Below are 23,936 nucleotides of genomic sequence, written 5' to 3' on the forward strand. Positions count from 1 at the left end.
TTTTAAAAGTATCTGTAATCTGATGTCAATATTTTGGGTGGTAACCAAAATCAGATTACATGTAACTGATCACATGTTATCGGTTACTCCCCAACCCTGACCTTGGGTCAGAGTAACTGCCATTTGAACGTTGTAATTATATTTCCTGGTACCCAACGCAAGATGTTGACTCGAATCAAGTGGCCAAACGTTACGAACAAAAAATATATAATTCTATTCTATCCCGGAAAGTTGTTTGTAATGCTATTGAAGAACAAACAGACTGTTTGTATTGTTCCATCAGTGACTCATAGCTAAACCCAGCCTTTTATTGATGAAACACTTGTCGTCTCTGCTTCGCTGCCCCTCTTGGCTGCCATCTCTAGAGCCAAACCTCCATTATGTTCTCAGCAGTTTACACGCCATTCTCAAACAGGAAGCTCTGTGAATTTCTTAGCCACTTATCAATTTGTGCAGGTGACACCATGGAATCAACCTGCCATCCCTGGGTGCTCAGCACTGTAGCGCACTGCCGCGCTCCAAGGGATGGATCACTATTATGCGCTGTGTCTTTATCTCACCGTAGAGTGAGGCGCGTTAAATGGTAGCGCCATTAGGGGACTATCTCAAAGGAGCCATGGTAATGGAGTGTTGCCTTTTGGTTTGTTCAATGTTTAAAGGAGTCCCCCAATGCTCCCTGAAGCCTTCTAATATTTCAAGGCTAATTATGTAGTAGATTGTTCTCATATATACAGTACCAGTCAGAAGTTTGGACACACCTACTCATTCAAGGGTTTTTCTTTATTTTTACTATATTCTACATTGTAGAATAATAGTAAAGACATCAAAACGTTGGAATAACACATATGGAATCATGTAGTAACCAAAAAAGTGTTAAACAAATCAATATACTGTATATTTTATATTCTTCAAAGTAGCCACCTGTTGAGCTTTCTCTCAACCAGCTTCACCTGGAATGCTTTTCCAACAGTCTTGAAGGAGTTCCCACATATGCTGAGCACTTGTTGGCTGCTTTTCCTTCACTCTGCAACTCATCCCAAACCATCTCAATTGGGTTGAGGTTGGGTGATTGTGGAGGCCAGGTCATCTGATGCAGCACTCCATCACTATCCTTCTTGATCAAATAGCCCTTATACAGCCTGGAGGTGTGTTGGGTCATTGTCCTGTTGAAAAACAAATGATAGTCCCACTAAGTGCAAACCAGATGGGATGGTGTATTGCTGCAGAATGCTGTGGTAGCCATGCTGGTTAAGTGTGCCTTGAATTCTAAATAATCACTGACAGTGTCACCAGCACCCCCACACCATCACACCACCTCCTCCATGCTTCACGATGGGAACCACACATGCAGAGATAATCCGTTTACTTACTCTGCGCCTCACAAAGACACAACGGTTGGAACCAAAAATCTCAAATTTGGACTCATCAGACCAAAGGACAGATTTCCACTGGTCTACTGTCCATTGCTCATGTTTCTTGGCCCAAGCAAGTCTCTTCTTATTATTTGTAAGGTTCTGTATTTGTTTTCTTAGTTCACCTTGTGTTCTTGAACGTAGCCCTGTTTCTTTGTGTTCTTGAACGTAGCCCTGTTTCTTTGTGTTCTTGAACATAGCCCTGTTTCTTTGTGTTCTTGAATGTAGCCCTGTCTTTCATTTTTGTTCATGGATTTCACCTGTGTTAGTTACTCACCTGGTCTCATCAGCTCCTTATTTAGTTCAGTTCATTTTGATTGTGCCTTGTGAGGTATTGTTCGTTTTGACTCTACTAAGCCTTTTCCTAGCTCGTTTGTGAGAACCAGTTGTAGCCTTCAGTCCTAGTTTTGTTTCACCTGCCTGTTTGCCAACCTGTGTATGACCATTGCCTGCCTGTGACCACGATTCCTACCTTTTGCGAAGGCGTAATAAACACCTGCCGCGCTCTGTGCGTGAATCTACACCTTTTTCTCCCTGAGTATTCATTACATTGTTGGTGTACTTTAGTAGTGGTTTCTTTGCAGCAATTCAACCATGAAGGCCTGATTCCCGCAGTCTTCTCTGAACAGTTGATGTTGAGATGTGTCTGTTACTTGAACTCTGTGAAGCATTTATTTGGGCTGCAATCTGAGGTGCAGTTCACTTTAATGAACTTATCCTCTGCAGCAGATGTAACTGTGGGTCTTCCTTTCCTGTAGCGGTCCTCATGAGAGCCAGTTTCATCGTAGCGCTTGATGGTTTTTGTGACTGCACTTGAAGAAACGTTCAAAGTTCTTGAAATGTTCTGGATTGACTGACCTTCAAGTCTTAAAGGAATGATGGACTGTCATTTCTCTTTGCTTATTTGATCTGTTCTTGCCATAATATGGACTTGGTCTTTTACCAAATATATCTTCTGTATACCACCCCTACCTTGTCACAACACAACTGATTGGCTCAAACGCGTTAAGAAGGAAGAAATTCCACAAATTAACTTTTAAGGAGGCACACCTGTTAATTGAAATACATTCCAAGTGACTACCTCATGAAGCTGGTTGAGAGAATGCCAAGAGTGTGCAAAGCTGTCATCAAGGCAAAAGGGTGGCTACTTTGAAGAATCTCAAATATGAAATATATTTTTATTTGTTTAACACCTTTTTGGTTACTACATGATTCCATATGTGTTATTTCAAAGTTTTGATGGCTTCACTATTATTCTACAATGTAGAAAATAGTACAAATAAAGAAAAACCCTGGAGTAGGTGTGTCCAAACTTTTGACTGGTACTGTATATATTTTTAAAGACATTCATAGTGAACGATTCACTACAGAGGCATTTGTATAAGCTTACTGCTGCTAGCTGTACAAAAAGCTACATATCATCACAACAACATATTGTCACTGAAATGCATCAGAAAGGTATTGTGATGTTCAGAAGATGATTATCAGGCATAATTGTGTAAGATCTTCTGTGTAGAAAATAACAGCTGTTATTTTTTCCCCAGTCTGATTTAGTGCCTTGACTTGTCCACTCTGTTCTAACGAGACCTGTGAGGCTTGTGGTCATTGTAGAGGGAAATGTACAAGTTCATGAGAGTCTTGTCGTTCAGGAAGATTAGAGCCACATTTGTATGAAGAAAACAGAAACCACTCTGTTTATTACAACCTCACAAGCGCAGTTCTATGAACATTTAAATTTTTGTCATTTAGCAGACGCTCTTATCCAGAGCGACTTACAGGAGCAATTAGGGTTAAGTGCCTTGCTCAAGGGCACATCGACAGATTTTTCACCTAGTCGGCTCTGGGATTAAAACCAGCAACCTTTCGGTCACTGGCACAACGCTCTTAACCACTAAGCTACCTGCCGCCCCAAAGCACCATTTTATTTTTTCGGAGTTTCTATAGCGACCCCATTTTAAAATCCTTGCGACCCCTAGTTTGGGAAACGCTGATCTAGAACAATTCCTCATTAATCTCAATCCCCTTGTTAACACTGATCAAATGACTGTCCGTAACTCCATACAGTGTCTTCCACTTGCTGTCTGATGTCTTCCAAACGAACTTGAGAGTCCTGGCCTACATTCCCCCCAGTGCCTTTCTCTGATCAGTGGTGATAAATACTCGACGTGATGATGATACACATCTCCCTCGATACTATTCATCATCTGTCCTTAGATTCTGCTTTGTATACAGATGAGGTGATTCCATCTCTGGTTAACTACAGAGGAAATATGAGGGAAGTAGAAAAGAGGTTGAAAAGTAGAGAGGTTGGAGAAAGGGGATGCGGTCAAGGTTTAGCATGTCATTTCGGTACATTCTGGAAGGTTATAAGTAACACCAGCGCCTCGTTCATTAGCCAAACGTTGTTGAACGTTGCAGATAGAAGCAGGGGTTGAAACCAAAACTATTTTCAAATCGTTTTGTTCTGAACAGAGCCACTATTGTTTTTGTTCTGTTCCACTGTTTCCGACCAGCGTAATAAAGTTCTGAACCGGTTCGAACAACAAAAGAATACCGGTTTATGTCTTTAATTTCTGTCAAATCGACTTGGTTGTTACATTTAGCACATTAAATTAGATACACTACATGACCAAAAGTATGTGGACACCTGCCCGTCGATGATCTCATTCCAAAATAATGGGCATTAATATGGAGTTGCTATAACAGCCTCCACTCTTCTGGGAAGGCTTTCCACTAGATGTTAGAACATTGCTGTGGGAACTTGCTTCCATTCAGCCACAAGAGCATTAGTGAGGTCGGGCACTGATGTTCGGCGATGAGGCCTGGCTCGCAGTCGGCGTTCCAACTCATCCCAAAGGTGTTCGCGTTTCCACTGCTCTAGAGGGCTCTGCGCAGGCCAGTCTTCCACACCGAACTCGACAAAACATTTCTATATGGATCTCACTTTGTGCACAGGGGCATTGTCATGCTGAAACAGGAAAGGGCCTTCCCCAAACAGTTGCCACAAAGTTGGAAGCACAGAATCGTCTACAATGTCATTGTATGCTGTAGCGTTAAGATTTCCCTTCACTGGAACCAAGGGGCCTAAACTAAACCATGAAAAACAGCCCCAGACCATTATTCCTCCTCCACCAAACTTTACAGTTGGCACTATGCATTGGGGCAGATAGCGTTCTCCGCCAGGAGAACTGCCAGCTGGTGAAGCGTGATTCATCACTCCAGAGAACGCGTTTCCACTGCTCTAGAGTCCAATAGTGGCAAGCTTTACACCACTCCAGCTGACACTTGGCATTGCGCATGGTGATCTTAGGCTTGTGTGCAGCTGCTCAGCCATGGAAACCCATGTCATGAAGCTCCTGACGAACAGTTATTGTGCTGACATTGCTTCCAGAGGCAGTTTGGAACTCGGTAGTGACCGAGGACAGACAATTTTTACGCGCTACGCGCTTCAGCACTTGGCAGTCCCGTTCTGAGAGCTTGTGTGGCTTACCACTTCGCGGATGAGCCGTTGTTGCTCCTAGACGTTTCCACTTCACTATAACAGCACTTACAGTTGACCAGGGATGCTCTAACAGGGCAGACATTTTACGAACTGACTTGTTGGAAAGCAATTCTACTGCCAGTGTTTGTCTATGGAGATTGCATGGCTGTGTACTTGATTTTATACACCTGTCAGCAACTTGTGTGGCTGAAATAGCCAAATCCACTAATTTGAAGGGGTGTCACCATACTTTTGTATATATAGTGTACCTACGGAGGAGCGGCTAATATGGAGGACCTTTGAACATCTGAAAGTTGTCTCAACGCCCTGGACCAGAGCTAGCTATCAAGCTTCTGTGTGATGTGGCACCAGAATTCAAAACACGTCTTACCTTTTTGTATTTAATGAATCCAATGTGAAATGTGCTAACTTTAGTATCCTTAACTAGCCTAGAAAACATGCTGGCAGGCAGACACTGGAAGGAGACGTTTCTGAGCGACAGAGTGAGTGCTTTGCATAGGCGCTATGATGGCATTTTTTTTTGTAAAAAATGCTTGGAACGTAAAGGAACGTTATTAATCGGTTCCCATGCTTTTAAAACAATGGTTTCATGGTACAGCTATATGGACGCTCAATCACTATGGTATTCTTTATTGGTAAATTTACAAACATATATTATGATAAATAGATTTGAAACTTATATCTCATTATGGTAAGTGGTGAAATAAGAATAGCCAGTTATAATTGTAATGGCTTAGCAGATAATAACAAAAGAATAACAATATTTACATGGCTCAAAGAGAAGGAATATAATATCTATTGTTTACAGGAAACTCATTCAAGAATTCTAGATGAAGTTGTGTGGAAAAAGGACTGGGGGGAATATACTTCTCCCATGGGCAAAGGAACTCAAAAGGGGTGATGATATTAATTAACAGTAATTTCAATCCGAATGTGCAAATTGTTCAAACAGATCCACAAGGTAGATGGATGATTTAAAATATGTTATTGGACCATAAACAGATATGGCTCATTAATCTTTACGGACCAAATAATGATGATCCCCACTTCTTTGACAATATATATAATAAATTATCAACCCTGCAAGCAATACAAGACTCTATTATTATGGTGGGAGATTATAATACTGTTTTAAATAGCTCAATGGACCGTAACGGAAATCACACTACAAACTATCACCCTCACGCCCTTAAGGAAATCATGAAGTAGATATATGGAGGCTTAAATATCCTGACCTAGTGAGATATACATGGCGGAGACTCAATCAAGCTAGTCGTCTTGACTTCTTTCTTATGTCATTCTTGTTGGCACCAAAACTTTAAAAAGTGCTGATAGGGGACAGAATGCTGTCGGACCATCATATAATTGGCATATACATTACTCTTACTGAATTTCCACGTGGGCGAGGATATTGGAAATGTAATCGAAGCCTATTGGATGATAACTTGTTTTTAACTAGGACAGAGGAATTTATAACTGGTTTTTTTCTGACATAACATAGGTACAGCAAATCCCCTTATTGTATGGGACACTTTTAAATGTGTCTTTAGAGGCCATGCAATTCAGTACTCATCTCGAAAACAAAAGCAATTTAGGTCAAAAGAGTCCATACTAACAAAGGAAATAGAAGGTCTAACAGAACAGATAGATAGCAATAAAAACTGTAACATAGAGGCTCAGAATAAATTAGAGGAAAAACAAAAAGAAATGGAGAAACTTATTCAAGAAAGATCAAGTGTAATATATTATAAAAATGAAGCAAACTGGATGGAATATGGGGAAAAATGCTCCAAATTCTTTTTTAATCTTCAACATAGAAATGCTACCAAAAATAATTGACTGAAACTGGTTACAAATTACGGAGTCACCCATGATTCACCAAATTATATTTTGAAGGATGATACTTTAAGCATATGTTTTCGTTTCAGTCGCCTCCATCTAAATGTAGGGAATATTGTTCTATTGATAATGTAAAATTAACAGCCATACAGAAAGACTCATGTGAAGGTGAAATTACAGAGGAGGAACTTCTGGATGCAATTAAAGACTTTAAGTCCGGGAAAACTCCAGGGTTGAATGGAATACCGAGGTATACCAAACCTTTTTTTGATATACTCAGAGGACTGTTATTAGCATGTTTTAACCACTCCTATGTAAATGGTAGATTATCAGACACTCAAGAAGAAGGTCTGATTTCATTATTACTGAAACAGGATACAAGTGGGAAATATAAGATCCAGTCCATAAAAAAAATTGGAGGCCCCTTACACTTCAGTGTTGTGATGCAAAAAATTTAGCAACATGTATACCGCATAGAATTAAAAAGGTATTGTCGGACATTATTCATTCTAATCAGACAGGTTTTTTACATGGACGATACATTGGAGATAATATAAGGCAAGTACTGGAAACAATAGAGCACTATGAAAAATCTGGGAAACCAGGCCTGCTATTCATAGCAGACTTTGAAAAGGAATTTGTTAAAGTACGACTGGAGTTTATATTTAAATGTCTGGAGCATTTCAATTTTGGAGAATCTCTTATAAAATGGGTTAAAATCATGTATAGTAACCCTAGGTGTACAATTTTAAATAATGGCTATTTCTCCTAAAGTTTTAAACTGTCAAGAGGAGTAAAACAAGGTTTCCACTATCGGCATATCTATTTATTACGGACATTGAAATGTTAGCTATTAAAATCAGATCCAACAATAATATCAAGGGATTAGAAATCCAGGGCTTAAAAACAAAGGTGTCATTGTACGCTGATGATTCATGTTTTCTTTTAAATCCACAATTTGAATCCCTCCACAGCCTCATAGAGGATCTAGATACATTTTCTAACCTCTCTGGATTACAACCAAATTATGATAAATGTACTATATTACGTATTGGATCACTAAAAAATACAATTTTTACATTACCATGTAGTTTACCAATAAAATGGTCTGATGGTGATGTGTGTCACGATCGTTGAACGGAATGGACCAAGGCGCAGCGTGATGAGCGAACATACTTTATTATCGAAATAGATAACACGAACAAAACAATAAACGATAACGTGACGTCCTAGGTTAAACAACCAACACGGAACAAACCAAAAGGAACAAGATCCCACAACTATTGTGGGAAAACAGCCTGTTTAAATGTGGTTCCCAATCAGAGACAACCAGCCACAGCTGACACTCGTTGCCTCTGATTGAGAACCACACTGGCCAACATAGAAATAGAACACATAGAATATACAACACAGAACAAGAACACATAGAATCTACACACCCTGGCTCAACATATAGAGTCCCCAGAGCCAGGGTGTGACAGTACCCCCCCCCCCAAAGGCGCGGACTGCGACCGCGCCTCAACATAAACCAAACAGGGGAGGGCTGGGTGGGCATTCCTCCTCGGAGGCAGTTCCGGCTCCGGGCTTGCCCACCACCCTCCAATAATCCCCCGTAGCGCCCCTGGTCCGGTCCCGCTGGCTGGAGCTGGACTGGACATCGTAGGAGCGGATTGCTTAAACTCCGGTGTGGAGCAGCTGACCGGTACCTGACCAGGCACCGGTGACCCAGGCACGGGTTGTGCCGGACTGACGACGCGCACCCCTGGCTTGGTGCGTGGAGCAGGAACGGGCCGGACCGGGCTGACGATGCGCACCCCTGGCTTGGTGCGTGAAGCAGCAACGGGCCGGACCGGGCTGACGATGCGCACCCCTGGCTTGGTGCGTGGAGCAGGAACGGGACGGACCGGGCTGACGAAGCGCACCCCTGGCTTGGTGCGTGGAGCAGCAACGGGCCGGACCGGGCTGACGATGCGCACCCCTGGCTTGGTGCGTGGAGCCGGAACGGGCCGTACCGGGCTGACAATGCGCACCCCTGGCTTGGTGCGAGGGGCAGGAACGGGTCGGACCGGGCTGACGATGCGCACCCCTGGCTTGGTGCGTGGAGCAGCAACGGGCCGGACCGGGCTGACGATGCGCACCCCTGGCTTGGTGCGAGTGGCAGGAACAGGCCGGGCCGGGCTGGCGACGCGCACCGTAGTCTTGGTGCGAGTGGCAGGAACAGGCCGGGCCGGGCTGGCGACGCGCACCGTAGGCTTGGTGCGAGTGGCAGGAACAGGCCGGGCCGGGCTGGCGACGCGCACCGTAGGCTTGGTGCGAGTGGCAGGAACAGGCCGGGCCGGGCTGGCGACGCGCACCATTAGCTTGGTGCGGGGAGCAGGAACAGGCCGGGCCGGGCTGGCGACGCGCACCATTAGCTTGGTGCGGGGAGCAGCAACAGGCCGGGCTGGGCTGGCGATGCGCACCGTAGGCTTGGTGCGAAGGGCAGGAACAGGCCGGGCCGGGCTGGCGACGTGCACCGTAGGCTTGGTGCGAGTGGCAGGAACAGGCCGGGCCGGGCTGGCGACGCACACCGTGGGCTTGGTGCGAGTGGCAGGAACAGGCCGGGCCGGGCTGGCGACGCGCACCGTAGGCTTTGTGCGAGTGGCAGGAACAGGCCGGGCTGGGCTGGCGACGCGCACCGGAGGCTTGGTGCGAGGAGCAGGAACAGGCCGGGCCGGGCTGTGGAGACGGATAGGAGGCCTGGAGTGAAGAGCTGCCACAACCCGTCCTGGCTGAATGCCTACCTTCACACACTCTGTGTGAGGCATCAGCACAGGACGTACAGGGCTGTGTACCCGTACTGGCATAACAGCACGTGACACTGGCGCAGGATATCCGGGACCGAGGAGAGGCACTGGAGGCCACGAGCACTGAGCCGGCACACTCCGTCCTGGCTGCATGCCCACCTTCGCACGACACGTGCGGGGTGCTCGCACAGGACGTACCGGACCTACCGGACCACTCGTGGCACAGTACGCAGCTCCGCATACCCCGGAACCTGGCCAGTCTCATGCTGCCATGCCTGAGTACGGGGAGTTGGCTCTGCTCTCCATCCAGGCTCCGCCAACCTGCCTTCTGGCCCCCCAAACCCGGTGGCCTCCTCTCCTAATCTCCCATTTTGCCCTGTGGCAGTCTCCTGCTGCCCAGTCGCCCATGCCGTGTGCCCCCCCCCTAAAAATGTTCTGGGGTTGCCTCTCGTCCGTCCGACGACGACACTGTTGACGCCGTTGCTCCTCTAACGCCAGGGCCTTAACCTTAGCCCATGGCCCTTTTCCCCCGAGCATGTCCTCCCAGGACCACAATTTGCCCACCTGGGCCATCGCCAACCTCTCCAGCTCCTTTCCCGGCGCTTCCTCCCATGTCCAGGCCGCCTGCTCCTGGACACGCTGCTTGGTCCTGGTGTGGTGGGATCTTCTGTCACGATCGTTGAACGGAATGGACCAAGGCGCAGCGTGATGAGCGAACATACTTTATTATCGAAAGAGATAACACGAACAAAACAATAAACGATAACGTGACGTCCTAGGTTAAACAACCAACACGGAACAAACCAAAAAGAACAAGATCCCACAACTATTGTGGGAAAACAGCCTGTTTAAATGTGGTTCCCAATCAGAGGCAACGAGTGTCAGCTGTGGCTGGTTGTCTCTGATTGGGAACCACATTTAAACAGGCTGATTAACTCTTTAGTATTATCCCAGTTTACCTATTTGCTTATGGTCTTGCCTACACCTAGTGAACAGTTTTTGAAATTATATGAGAAAAATATATTCCATTTTATTTGGAACAGCAAACCAGACAAAATTAAACGGGCCTATTTATATAATGAATATGAATTCGGAGGACAGAAATGATTAAATATTAAAGAATTACACCTATCACTAAAAGCTTCAGTCATACAAAAGTTATACTTAAATCTGAATTGGTTCTCTAGCAAATTAGTAAGATTGTCTCACCCAATGTTCAAGAATGGCCTTTTTCCCTTTATTCTGATTACAACCTCTCACTTTCAGTTATTTGAAAAGGAAATCATCTCCCAAATATCACTATTTCTAAAACAAGCCATAGAAAGTTGGTTGTAATTTCAATTTAATCCTCCAGAAACGACAGAACAAATAATGCAACAAATATTGTGGTTGAACTCAAATATACTAATTGATAAAAAAACATTATTTTTTGACAAAAAGGTATAATCTTCGTAAATGATATCACAGGTAGGACTGGTGGAGTTATGTCGCACATGCAGCTAACAAAAACATATTGAAATGTCTGCTCTACCCAAAATTACAACCAAATTATTGCAGCATTACCGCAAAAATGTAAGAGGAAAGTGGAAGGGGGAAAATGTAAGGAACTTGTCTGTCTGCATTAAAGAACATAATTGGTTAATGAAAATTGTGATAAATAAAAAAGTATACCAGTTTCATTTAAGGACGAAAGGATTGACAGCCGTCCCATATAGATTGCAAAATAGTTGGGAAGAGATTTTTGACGTACCGATTCCATGGCATATTGTTTATGAACTGATACGCAAAACGACACCGGATTCAAAACTTTGAATTTTTCAATTTAAATTATTATACAAAGTTCTTGGTACCAGTAGAATGTTAGTTATATGGGGGATACAATCTTCCCAGCTCTGCAGATTTTGCTGCGAAGAGACAGAATCATTAGGTGAAGAAAAAAAAAAAAATGTATGCACGCATGACTGTAAGTCGCTTTGGATAAAAGCATCTGCTAAATGGCATATTATATTATTATTATTATTATTAGATCATTTGTTTTGGTACTGCCCATTTGTAGCTTGTTTTTGGACACAGGTCCAGGAATGGATGAAGGATTGCAATATTTACCTGGAGCTAACCCTGCAGATAGCACTACTGGGTGATCTGAAAAGTCATAGTCAATCGATCAATAATATAATAATAATACTTTTAGCAAAAATGTAATTTTCAATTTACAATCTGTAGAAACAATGAGAATAGAAGGGTTCAGAACTTTTGTGAAACATCACAGTACAGTTGAAAGATATATGGCAAATAGAAGTCCAATATCGATGGTGTGAAGAGATAGATGGGAGGTGTTAAATGGAGCTGAAGGATGGGACTAATAACAACTAACAACAACTAATAACAACAAGATTACAATGTAAAGCATACTGTGTCCATAATAAGTATATAGGTTATAGGTTGAGAGCTTTTGTGAAAGAGCACAGTTAGAAAGATTTGGCATATACTGTAGAAGCAAACCCAATGGACATCATGTAAATGATCGGAGAGGTTGAGGGTAGAGGAAGTTCAGGAGTAAAAACAAACAAAATATAATTATTGTAAAATTGATTGTGTCCATGAAATGTATATAGTATGTATAAGCTAGAAGTAGAGGCCTAAGCATTGTTGTTCACTAGTTTACTCCAATTAGGGAAGGGGTGGTGGGGTTGGAAAGTAATAAAGGGAATTTTTTTTTTATGTATATGTATATACAGTTGAAGTCGGAGGTTTACATATCAATTTGCCAAATACATTTAAACTCAGTTTTTCACAATTCCTGACATTTAATCCTAGTAAAGATTCCCTGTCTTAGGTCAGTTAGGATCACCACTTTATTTTAAGAATGTGAGATGTCAGAATAATAGTAGAGAGAATGATTTATTTCAGCTTTTATTTATTTCACCACATTCCCAGTGGGTCAGAAGTTTACATACCCTCAATTAGTTTTTGGTAGCATTGCCTTTAAATTGTTTAACTTTGGTCAAACGTTTCGGGTAGCCTTCCACAAGCTTCCCACAATAAGTTGGGTGAATTTTGGCCCATTCCACCTGACAGAGCTGGTGTAACTGAGTCAGGTTTGTAGGCCTCCTTGCTCAAACACGCTTTTTCAGTTCTGCCCACAAATTTTCTATAGGATTGAAGTCAGGGCTTTGTGATGGCCACTCCGATACCTTGACTTTGTTGTCCTTAAGCTATTTTGGCAAAACTTTGAAAGTATGCTTTGGGTCATTGTCCATTTGGAAGGCCCATATGCGACCAAGCTTTAACTTCCTGACTGATGTCTTGAGATGTTGCTTCAATATATCCACATAATTTTCCTTCCTCATGATACCGTCTATTTTGTGAAGTGGACCAGTCCCTCCTGCAGCAAGCACCCCCACAGCATGATGCTGCCACCCCCGTGCTTCACGGTTGGGATTGTGTTCTTCGGCTTGCAAGTCATCCCCTTTTTCCTCCAAACATAACAATGGTCATTATGGGCAAACAGTTCTATTTTTGTTTCATCAGACCAGAGGACATTTCTCCAAAAAGTACGATCTTTGTCCCCATGTGCAGTTGCAAACCATAGTCTGGCTTTTTTATGGCGGTTTTGGAGCAGTGGCTTCTTTCTTGCTGAGCGGCCTTTCAGGTTATTTCAATATAGGACTTGTTTTACTGTGGATATAGATACTTTTGTACCTGTTTCCCCCAGCATCTTCACAAGGTCCTTTGCTGTTGTTCTGGGATTGATTTGCACTTTTCGCACCAAAGTATGTTCATCTCTAGGAGACAGAACGCGTCTCCTTCCTGAACGGTATGACGGCTGCGTGGTCCCATGGTGTTTATACTTGCATACTATTGTTTGTACAGATGAACGTGGTACCTTCATGCATTTGTAAATTGCTCCCAAGGATGAACCAGACTTTTTTCTGAGGTCTTGGCTGATTTCTTTTGATTTTCGCAAGATGTCAAGCAAAGAGGCACTGAGTTTGAAGGTAGGCCTTGAAATACATCCACAGGTACACCTCCAATTGACTCAAATGATGTCAATTAGCCTATCAGAAGCTTCTAAGCCATGACATCATTTTCTGGAATTTTCCAAGCTGTTTAAAGGCGCCTCTCAACTTAGTGTATGTAAACTTCTGACCCACTGGAATTGAGATACAGTGAATTATAAGTGAAATAATCTGTCTGTACACAATTGTTGGAAAAATTACTTGTGTCATGCACAAAGTAGATGTCCTAACCGACTTGCCAAAACTATAGTTTGTTAACAAGAAATGTGTGTAGTGGTTGAAAAACAAGTTTTAATGACTCCAACCTAAGTGTATGTAAACTTCCGACTTCAACTGTATATGTTTGTATATATATTTATATGTATGTATGTGTATATGAATGTGTATGTATGTATGTATATATATACATATATTTGCGAGAAAAATAAACATACGGGGGATTGGATGTGATGCAGACAATTACATTGATGGAAGTTATAATCTATCTGCAATATTAAAGCTGATATACCCCCTAAACATTTTCCAAAATAAATAAAAAATAAACAATGGTTCTGTTCCGGAACACGAGAGATCACTTTTCGATTCTGTTCCCTGTTCCCTAAATCTTAATTCTACATGTCAGAGAGGGATGTTTGTTCTACAAACTGTAGCATATTTCTAAACGTTCCAAAACTTTGCGTCCTGCTGAAAGTGTCCCAGCATTGCAGCTAAATGACTGAGTTTGACACATTGATGAATGTGGTGTAGATAGGGTTGCAAATTCTGGTAACTTTCTCTAAATTCCCCTGTTTTCTAGAAATCCTGGTTGGAGAATCCCCTGAAACTGGGGGGAATCAACAGGAAATCCAGAACCCTCCAACCAGGATTTCTGGAAAACTGGGGAATTTAGAGAAAGCTACCGAACTTTTGAAACTCTAGTGGATCAGTTTATTTTAGTTTGGCAAGATGGGAAGGGTATGTCATAGAATTAGTATGTGTTGTGTGGATTTGCCCCAAACATAACACTTTGTATTCAGGACATTTCTTTGCCAATTCTTTTGCAGTTTTACTTTCATGCCTTATTGCAAACAGGGTGCATGTTTTGGAATATTTGTATTCTTTCACTCTGTCATTTAAGTTAGTATTGTGGAGTAACTACAATGTTGTTGATCATCCTCAGATTTTTCCTATCACACTCATTAAACTCTGTAACTGTTTTAAAGTCACCATTGGCCTCATGGCGAAATCCCTGAGCGGTTTCCTTCCTCTCCAGCAACTGTGTTAGGAAGGACGCCTTTATCTTTGTAGTGACTGGGTGTATTGATACACCATCCAAAGTGTAATTAATAACTTCACCATGCTTAAAGGGATATTTAATGGCTGCTTTTTTTTTATTTTTTACTATCTACCAATATTTTTTACAATTACATTTCTTTGTAATTTAGCAGATGCTCTTATCCAGAGCGACTTACAGTAGTGAGTGCATGCATTTTCTTATTTGTTCGTACTGGTCCCCTGTGGGAATGGGACCCACAACCCTGGCATTGCAACTGCCATGCTCTACCAACTGAGCCACATGGGACTATAGGTGCCCTTCTTTGCAAGGCATTGGAAAACCTCCCTGGTCTTTGCGGTTGAATCTGTGTTTGAAATTCACTGCTCGACTGAGGGACCTTACAGATAATTGTGTGTGTGGGGTACAGAGATGAGGTAGTCATTATAAAATCATGTTAAACACTATTATTGCACACAGAGTGAGTCCATGCAATGTATTACATTACTTATTTAGCACATTTTTATTCCTGAACTTATTTAGGCTTGCCATAACAAAGGGGTTGAATACTTATTGACTGAACACATTTCAGATATACATTTTTAATTAATTTGTAAAAATGTCGAAAAACCTAATTCCACTTTGACATTATGGGGTATTGTGTGTAGTCCAGTGACACAAAATCCCATTTTAAATTCAGGCTATAACATTTACATTTTAGTCATTTAGCAGACGCTCTTATCCAGAGCGACTTACAGTTAGTGAGTCCATACATTATTTTTTAAAATGAAACCCACAACCCTGCCGTTGCAAACGCCATGCTCTACCAACTGAGCTACATCCCTGCCAGCCATTCCCTCCCCTACCCTGGACGAATTGTGCGCCGCCCCATGGGTCTCTCGGTCGCGGCCAGCTACGACAGAGCCTGGATTCGAACCAGGATCTCTAGTGGCACAGCTAGCACTGCAATACAGTGCCTTAGACCACTGCGCCACTCGGGAGACTTCCATAACAAGGAGTGTGCCTACTTTCTGAACCAAACAGTGACATTTAGTTAAACCCATCAGCCACTATAGAGTAGGGTTGTAAACCATATCTCCCAGATTGGTTCATAATCACAGGTTGGTTTACAGTGAGGAGGTGGAATTGGTCACCTGACCTATCACGTCTGTTCTCTTCCACTATGTGACTCTGTGAGCCTTCACTGCTCATTAATCCAGCTTATCTCTCTGGTTTATTTAACACCATTGATTTTTACAAGTGTGTGTGTGTGTTTTAGTGTGTGTGTGTTATCCAGCAGAAGGGGGCCATTAAGGTTAATATAATTAATGATATATTAAGGACTGAGCGAATAGAACGAATAGAGAGAAAGAGAATTCAACCTTGAATTCCTTACTTTCCTACATTCCACAGACTAAGCAATAAAGCAAGACATTTCTAGCATTCATTCATTAAATTAACCTATTTTTTAGCAACAAGATCAGAGCATTTAGAACAAAGCATGAGAATTCTATCTAAAATGTGATGCTACAAAATAGTAATTTATCTGAAAAAATGCAAAGATAGTAAAAAAAAAAAGAAATCACAAAATGAATTCCTTTGTTTGCGACTTCTTCTAGGAACAAGGGAAGATCGGTGTGACGTTTAACATCGGCACGATGGACATCAGTGTGAGAGAGAGCAGCACCCCTGTGAATGACGGGAAGTACCATGTGGTGCGCTTCACCAGGAACGGGGGCAACGCCACGCTCCAGGTGGACAACTGGTCCATCAACGAACACTTCCCAGGAGGTATGGAAGGCCTCTCTCACTACACCTGCATGGTTTAACCTGTGCTGTGACCTACCTGTTACTTTTGCGTGCATGGTGTAGGCCTGTGTTATTTGCCTGTTACCTTTGCACGCAAGTTGTGTTTCACCTACCTTTTATCTTTACATGTATTGTTTAACTCATGCACGCAACAAGTTGTAAATGTACCCTTGCATACCCTAACCTCACTGGACACCATCTGCCTCTAAACTCCTTCCCAGAGACCACACCACACCACCCTGGCATTCAGTGCCCACACGACTACTACTCCTTCTGTTCTCTCCTCTACTCTTCCTCCCTCATCTACTTGAAGCTTTTAAGTGCTTTGTTGTCATTATACTACTAGCATATGTTTACAGTTACCACACTATAAAGCCCTTTTGGCAGCTTTGTGTTTGCAGTGCTAAGGAAAGGAAACTAGAGACAAATTGGAAATGTAAAGATCTCCAGCATCTCTTCGAGGAAAACCTTGATGAATGCAACATGTCAGAACTCTTGGTTCTTAATAATATATAGGTATTGACTAGTCAACTTCCATTATCCGCCAAGAGTTATCAGACATCTTTGATGTTTCCAGTTGGTCCCATGTTCGGCCATAATGTGAAAAGACTTATTCACTTTTATCTAAGGAAGTGTTAGACCATAAGCAGTTCTCTGGAGTGGGTTGCTGTTTTAACCCAGCCAAACACTCTGGCTGTTTAGTGAATGAATGAAGATGGACATGGAAGTGGACTTCAGGCTCTCTGGGTTTGCAATTGGTCTGAATACAAATGGAGCGATCACTTCTCAGGACTGGTCGTGATGCCTCAACAGTTGGTTTATTTAGCGGTTGGAAGAGCCGGCCTTATCCCTGTCAGAGTACTTATTTACTAAGGTTGAGCTCTGATATTAAATGGTTTGACAGGTATCAGTATGACTATGACAATACTGGACTGATGCAAGAATGTTTAGCAAGACTCAGGCTAACGAACCCGCAACTACTGGTAGTAATGTAGCTCTCACTGAAGCTGCAACTACTGGTAGAAATGTATCTTACACTTTACATTACACTTGAGTCATTTAGCAGACACTCTTATCCAGAGCGACTTACAGTTAGTGCATCAATCTTAAGATAGCTAGGTGGGACAACCACATATCACAGTCATAGTATGTACATTTTTCCTCAATAAAGTGCCAGCAAGGTCTGAGCTAGTAAGGGAGAAAAAAAGTCAAGCTCACAAAATTATATATTTTTTCAGGTTGAGGAGGTGGTGCAAGGGGGGTGTGCTGTGGGATTATGTAAGATACTCTTTGAACACCAGGCGGGCTGCAGCATTCTGGATATGTTGCAGGGGTTTGATGGCACAAGCGAGGAGCCCAGCCAACAGTGAGTTGCAGTAGTCCAGATGGGAAATGACAAGCGCCTGGATTAGGACCTGCGCCGCTTCCTGAGTGAGGTAGGGTCGTATTCTACGTATGTTGTAGAGAATGAACCTGCAGGAGCGAATCACTGCTTTGATGATTGCAGAGAATATATGTTTGTAGAGAGAGAAGAGGAAAGGGCCTAGAACCGAGCCCTGGGGGACACCAGTAGTGAGAGTATGTGGTGCAGACACAGATCCTCTCCACGTCACCTGGTAGGAGCGGCCTGCCAGGTAGGATGCAATCCAAGAGTGTGCAGAGCCTGACATGCCCAGCTCTGAGAGGGTGGAGTGGAGGATCTGATGGTTCACGGTGTCAAAGGCAGCAGATAGATCTAGGAGGAGAGAGAGTCAGCTTTGGCAGTGCGGAGAGCCTCTGTGACACAGAAAAGAGCAGTCTCGGTTGAGTGAAGCCCTCTCCTCTTCTCTCTATACAAACATATATTCTCTGCAATCATCAAAGCAGTGATTCGCTCCTGCAGGTTCATTCTCTACAACATACATAGAGTATGACCCTACCTCACACAATAAGCGTCAAGAAGATAGTTCTGAGAGAGATAGCGAGAGAGTTGGTCAGAGACAGCGTGTTTTGGAAAGAAAATAATGAAGGGATATCGGTCTGTAGTTTTTGAGGAGAGGAGTTGAGTGTTGGTTTCTTGAGGAGGGGAGCGACTCGGGCTATTTTGAAGTCAGAAGGGACGCATCCATTGTCAAGGATGAGTTGATGAGGGAAGTGAGGAATGGGAGAAGGTCTCCAGAGATGGTCTGGAGAAGGGAGTAGGGGAAGGGGTCGAGCGGGCAGGTTGTCGGGCGGCCAGACCTCCCTCACTAGTCGCAGAAATCCATCTGGAGAGAGAGTGGAGAAAGAGGTCAAGGCGTAGGGTAGTTTTGTGTGAGTTGGACCAGTGGACTCAATAGGCTGAGTGAATGAGGAGCGGATGTCGTCAACCTCCTTTTCAAAGTGGTTGACAAAGTTGTCCGCAGCGAGGGAGGAGGGAGCGAAAGGGGGTGGAGATTTAAGGAGGAGAAGGTGGAAAAGAGTTTCCTTGGGTTAGAGGCAGAAGCTTGACATTTAGTGTGATATAAAGAAAGTGGCTTTAGCAGGATACAGGGGAAGAGAATCCCTGTTCTGTAATCTCACAATGAGTCACTCAGCCACGGAAAAGGAGGGGAGGGACGTGCTGGCCGGGAGGAAAGAGGACAGTGAGAGTCATAGGATGTGGAAAGGGAGGAGAGAAGGGTCGATGAGGTAGAATCAGGAGACAGGAGGGAGAAGGATTTAGCAGAAGGGAGAGATGATGGGATAGAAGTGGAGAGAGTAGTGGGAGATAGAGAGCGAAGATTGTGATGGCGCATGACCATCTGGGTAGGTGCTGAGTGGCTAGGGTTGGAGAAAAGGGACACAGAAAAGGAAAGAAAATAGACCTGGAGGGAGGTTGCAGTGAGATTAATAGGCGAACAGCCTCTAGTAAAGATGAGGTCACGCGTATTGCCTGTCTTGTGAGTGGGAGGGGACTGGGAAAGGGTGCGGTCAAAAGAGGCAAGGAGGGGAATTAATCGAAGGCAGACGTCGGGCAGTTGAAGTCGCCAAGTTTGAAGAGCGGTGAGCCATCGTCAAGAAATGTGCTTATTAAGGTGTCAAGCTCATTGAAGAACTCTCTAAGGACTCCTGATGGGCGATAGATCAAAACAATGTTAAGCTTGAGTGGACAAGTGACAGTGACAGCATGGAATTAAAATGAGGAGATGGACAGGTGAGAGAGGGAGAAATAGAAAATCTCCACTTATGAGAAATGAGTAGCCGTGTGCCACCTCCGTGACGGCCAGATGCTCTCGGAGTATGAGAAAAAACGTAGTCAGATGAAGAGAGAGCAGCTGGAGTAGCAGTGTTGTCTGAGGTGATCCATGACTCCATCAGAGCCAAAAAGTCAAGAGACTGAAGGGCAGCATAGGCTGAGTTGAACTCGCCGTTCTTGACCGCAGATAGGCAGTTCCAAATGCTGCCAGAGAACAGAAATTCCACAAGAGTTGTGCGCGCAGGGTACACTAAATTAGAAGGGTTGCAGGCAAGGGGTGTGGAGCATCTGTAAAGCTTACAGGGAGAGGAGCGAACCAGTATAGAAAACACAAAGTTGCCAAAGATACAAAAGGGCTAAATGAGATAATCTGAAAATAACTAGGTAAGATACTAAAGTGAGAGAATGGTCTGGAGCCTTCCTCTCCTTCCTTCCTCGAACAACTTCGCAGAACAACTCGGCAGAACCTTCTTTGTTTCGCCGACGATCTTAGTTTTGCGATGTGACCTCCGCTTACAGCTGCCGCTGAGAAAACAGGGGAGACTGAAGTACTGATACTTATTGCTAATTGCCTTGCAAAGGTGAAGAGCACACCTCCCGGTACTAATTGCTGATTGCCTAGCAAAGGAGAAACCACTCCCCCTCCAATACAGCCACTGATTACCAAAACAACTACTGTCACAAATTGCCCTGCCCCTTAATCCTGGTTGATGTGTCAACAATCATCTGTAAATGAATAGTAGTCAGCAGTTCACACCAAGTAGGCTGCTGGGAAGACAGGCAGCACTTAAAGTAGATGGCCCTATCTAGCAAAATGACAGTACTAGACAACAACAGATAAAGACAAAAATTATACTCCTGGAGATACAGCTCTCACTGCCAACACTGTAAAATGCTGTACAGTACATTATACCATGAGCATTCCCCTTGAAAACATCCCCCGTTGGCATGTGATGTCTCGTTGTCTTCCTGTGTTGAGTACAGTAACAGTACAGTACATCTCCCATAAGAGCTGAATCTTCCCTCTAACCTGCCACACACACTGAGCAGAGCAGCATTGCCTCAGCATCTCCTAGGCCTGCCAGTATCACTCACATTAATGCTTCAGACTGTTCCACGCTGCGCCACTCGGCCTCATTACTTCAACACAGACATGGACTCTGATGGGAATAGGAGCCAGGAGAGAAATCACTTCCCTTGCATTCTCTCTTCGTTTGTCCTTTACCTTCTTTCTTTCTTTCTTTCTTTCTTTCTTTCTTTCTTTCTTTCTTTCTTTCTTTCTTTCTTTCTTTCTTTCTTTCTTTCTTTCTTTCTTTCTTTCTTTCTTTCTTTCTTTCTTTCTTTCTTTCTTTCTTTCTTTCTTTCTTTCTTTCTTTCCTTATGTGTATCTACTGCTCTCTCTCTCTGACACACACACACACACACACAATCACATACACTGATCAACACTTGACAAGAGCCCTTTCATTTCTAAATAGGGACTTCTTGATGACTCTATAGCCTAGTCAGTTCCTGTTTGGTTTAAAATGAGCCCATTTAGGCATTTTATCCAGCCCTCTCTCCCCTGAATTTGCAGTTAATTTCCAGATTAGTAACGCCTGTAATTCAACCATCATTGATCTCCCTCCCCTCCTGTAATATCAATGTAATTTACAGTCTAATTGCTAGTTTGGCCACTGCCCTGGGGGACTTGAAATTACACTTGAAAAAGCTTAATGGGAGAGTCTGCACTTGAATCAAGGCCTTTTATGCTCTGACAATGAGCCACAGCAGGCCCATAAAATGAATGGCCTGACTTCCATGTCGTCAATGCTCATTTTTCAGTCTCCCCATGTCTTCTGCTTCGTCAAGTAATAGACAGCCATGAAATATGGATGGAATGACACTGGATGGGCTGACACTGCTACATGACTTAGGGTAGTGGAGACTTTGTACATCACTCTCTGGATAAAAGTGTCTGCTAAATGACAAAAATGTAAAGAGTTAGCTGTGCTAATGCCGAGGACCTGGGTTCTCTGGGTTAATTTGCAGTTTAAAAGGGTCTAGGATATGGGACGAGTTGACAGTTGTGTAAGAAACTAGTTGGTTTTATGGGTGTCACATGTTTAAGGTTATCATAAATGTTAGGAAAAGGATTAAATATTTAAAACTATAATTATGCTATATCTTAAAATGTGTCCTGTGAGATCTCTATCTGGGTGACAACCCTCACCTCACCTAGATACGGGAACCATTTTAGGACACCCTCAGCCTCGAGCCTCAAACCTCATCCGTACAATTTAGTGCTTATTGTCACTTTTTGTCCCAAAGGATGCCTCGTCTTTGTTTGTCCTGGTGTTTTTAGTATAGACATTTTATGCCATGCTAACATAAACAGCCATTTACAGCCATCTACAGTGGCAAACTGTAAAGTGAGACTTTTTCATGTGCCGCCTTGGGGACTATAAAGCTTATTAAATCTAAAGACGGGGAAATGGACCAAGGTGTTCTGCGGTAATGGCACCAAACATCTGTGCTTTTTATTTTCTTAATGCTTGGAGGTACTAATCCTTAATGGCTCCTTGGCAGCTCTTTGCCAAATCTGTGATTGCTATTACAGCTGACCTATCAGTCTCTTACCAGGGGAGGGAAGGGCACATATTACTACTTCCTTCACAAGAGGCTTCAGGCTTTAGAAAGTATAGGGAATTAAGTTATGCTCCAAAGCTCCGATAGAATAATGTGTGGTGATAACTTTTACACAGCAATGTTTCATTGGTTAGCAAGCTGCTTCTAGTAGATTGGTACAGGATTTAAGTGTACCCTCCATGAATGCTAGTGGTTTACAATGTCTTAAAGGATCCCGGGGTCTTGAGATTTTTGTTAATATCCTCACTTAATTACTTAATGTTCTACATTTTATCTTATAGTTAAAGGGATACTTCAGGATTTTGGCAGTGATGCCCTTTATCTATTCCCCCAGAGTCAGAAGAACCCGTGGATACCATGTTTATGTCTCTGTGTCCAGTATGAAGGAAGCTAGAGGTAGTTTTGTGAGCCAATGCTAACTAGTGTTAGTGCAATGAGTAGATAAAGGCCCTCATTGCCAAAGTCCCGAAGTATCCCTTTAACAATGTGGATGTTGGCTCATAGAATGGGATTAGGTTCAACCTGACGTAATCCTACATCCATTCGATTTCTCTATGGCTAGGTTTGAAAGACTCGTCTCTCTCCACCATGTCAGTGGTCTCAGATGGAAGGTAAAGGGTCACCTGGATACACCTGCATACCTATAAACGGGGGGACACTAGAGCTCACAACCTTCATTACTGTTTGGGCCGGGAGCCATTCTCAGATGACGAGCGCTTTTCCAGGAACACTGCCAAGATTCTGATTGAGACCAAACTGCATGTACTGTGCCTGTTCACTCACCCTTACTCTCATAGTCCCTTTTAAAAAGTAATTTCTCTCTCTCTCTCTCTCTCTCTCTCTCTCTCTCTCTCTCTCTCTCTCTCTCTCTCTCTCTCTCTCTCTCTCTCTCTCTCTCTCGCTCTCTCTCTCTCTCTCCCTCGCTCTCTTTCTCTCTCTCTCTCTCTCTCTCTCTCTCTCTCTCTCTCTCTCTCTCTCTCTCTCTCTCTCTCTCTCTCTCTCTCTCTCTCTCTCTCTCTCTCTCTCTCTCTCTCTCTCTCTCTCTCTCTCTCTCTCTCTCTCTCTCTCTCTCTCTCTCTCTCTCTCTCTCTCTCTCTCTCTCTCTCTCTCTCTCTCTCTCTCTCTCTCTCTCTCTCTCTCTCTCTCTCTCTCTCTCTCTCTCTCCTCTCCCTGCTTCCAGTAACTTTGTGCACAATCTCCAAAGTAATTGATTGGTAGGAAAGCATAAACCTGTTCTATGATGCTCACATATTTAAAAGTAAGGTCAAGTAATGAAGTAGCAAAATTACAGTTGTGTGTGTGTAACACCGTGAAAAAGGTTTGACTAATTTTATTATTTTATTATATAGTATTTGCACACATCTCTTACTGAAGTTCAGAACCACGGCAACTGGCATGAGAATGAGCACCACATTGCTATGGACACCTTACCTGTAATAAACCAAGGTGTCATGTGATTTGAATATCTCAGCAAGATGAGGTTAGGGTAACTC

At 43.2% G+C, this 23,936-nt stretch overlaps 1 protein-coding gene across 20 annotated transcripts in view; it reads left to right on the top strand.

The window, feature by feature from the left end:
* Nucleotides 1-23,936, top strand: part of nrxn3a (neurexin 3a) — a 504,060-nt gene that overhangs the window by 394,612 nt on the left and 85,512 nt on the right. For all 20 annotated transcript variants that reach the window (XR_006657440.1, XR_006657442.1, XR_005995385.2 and 17 more), the window contains one exon: nucleotides 16,430-16,601. Coding sequence is in view for 16 of the 20 variants with exons in the window: in XM_041848285.2 (XP_041704219.2) it covers nucleotides 16,430-16,601 (172 nt within the window). In the remaining 4 variants the exon portion in view is untranslated. The remainder of the gene's footprint in view (nucleotides 1-16,429; nucleotides 16,602-23,936) is intronic.

The sequence above is a fragment of the Coregonus clupeaformis genome, chromosome 25 (assembly GCF_020615455.1).
Source record: "Coregonus clupeaformis isolate EN_2021a chromosome 25, ASM2061545v1, whole genome shotgun sequence".
Lineage (NCBI taxonomy): Eukaryota > Metazoa > Chordata > Actinopteri > Salmoniformes > Salmonidae > Coregonus > Coregonus clupeaformis.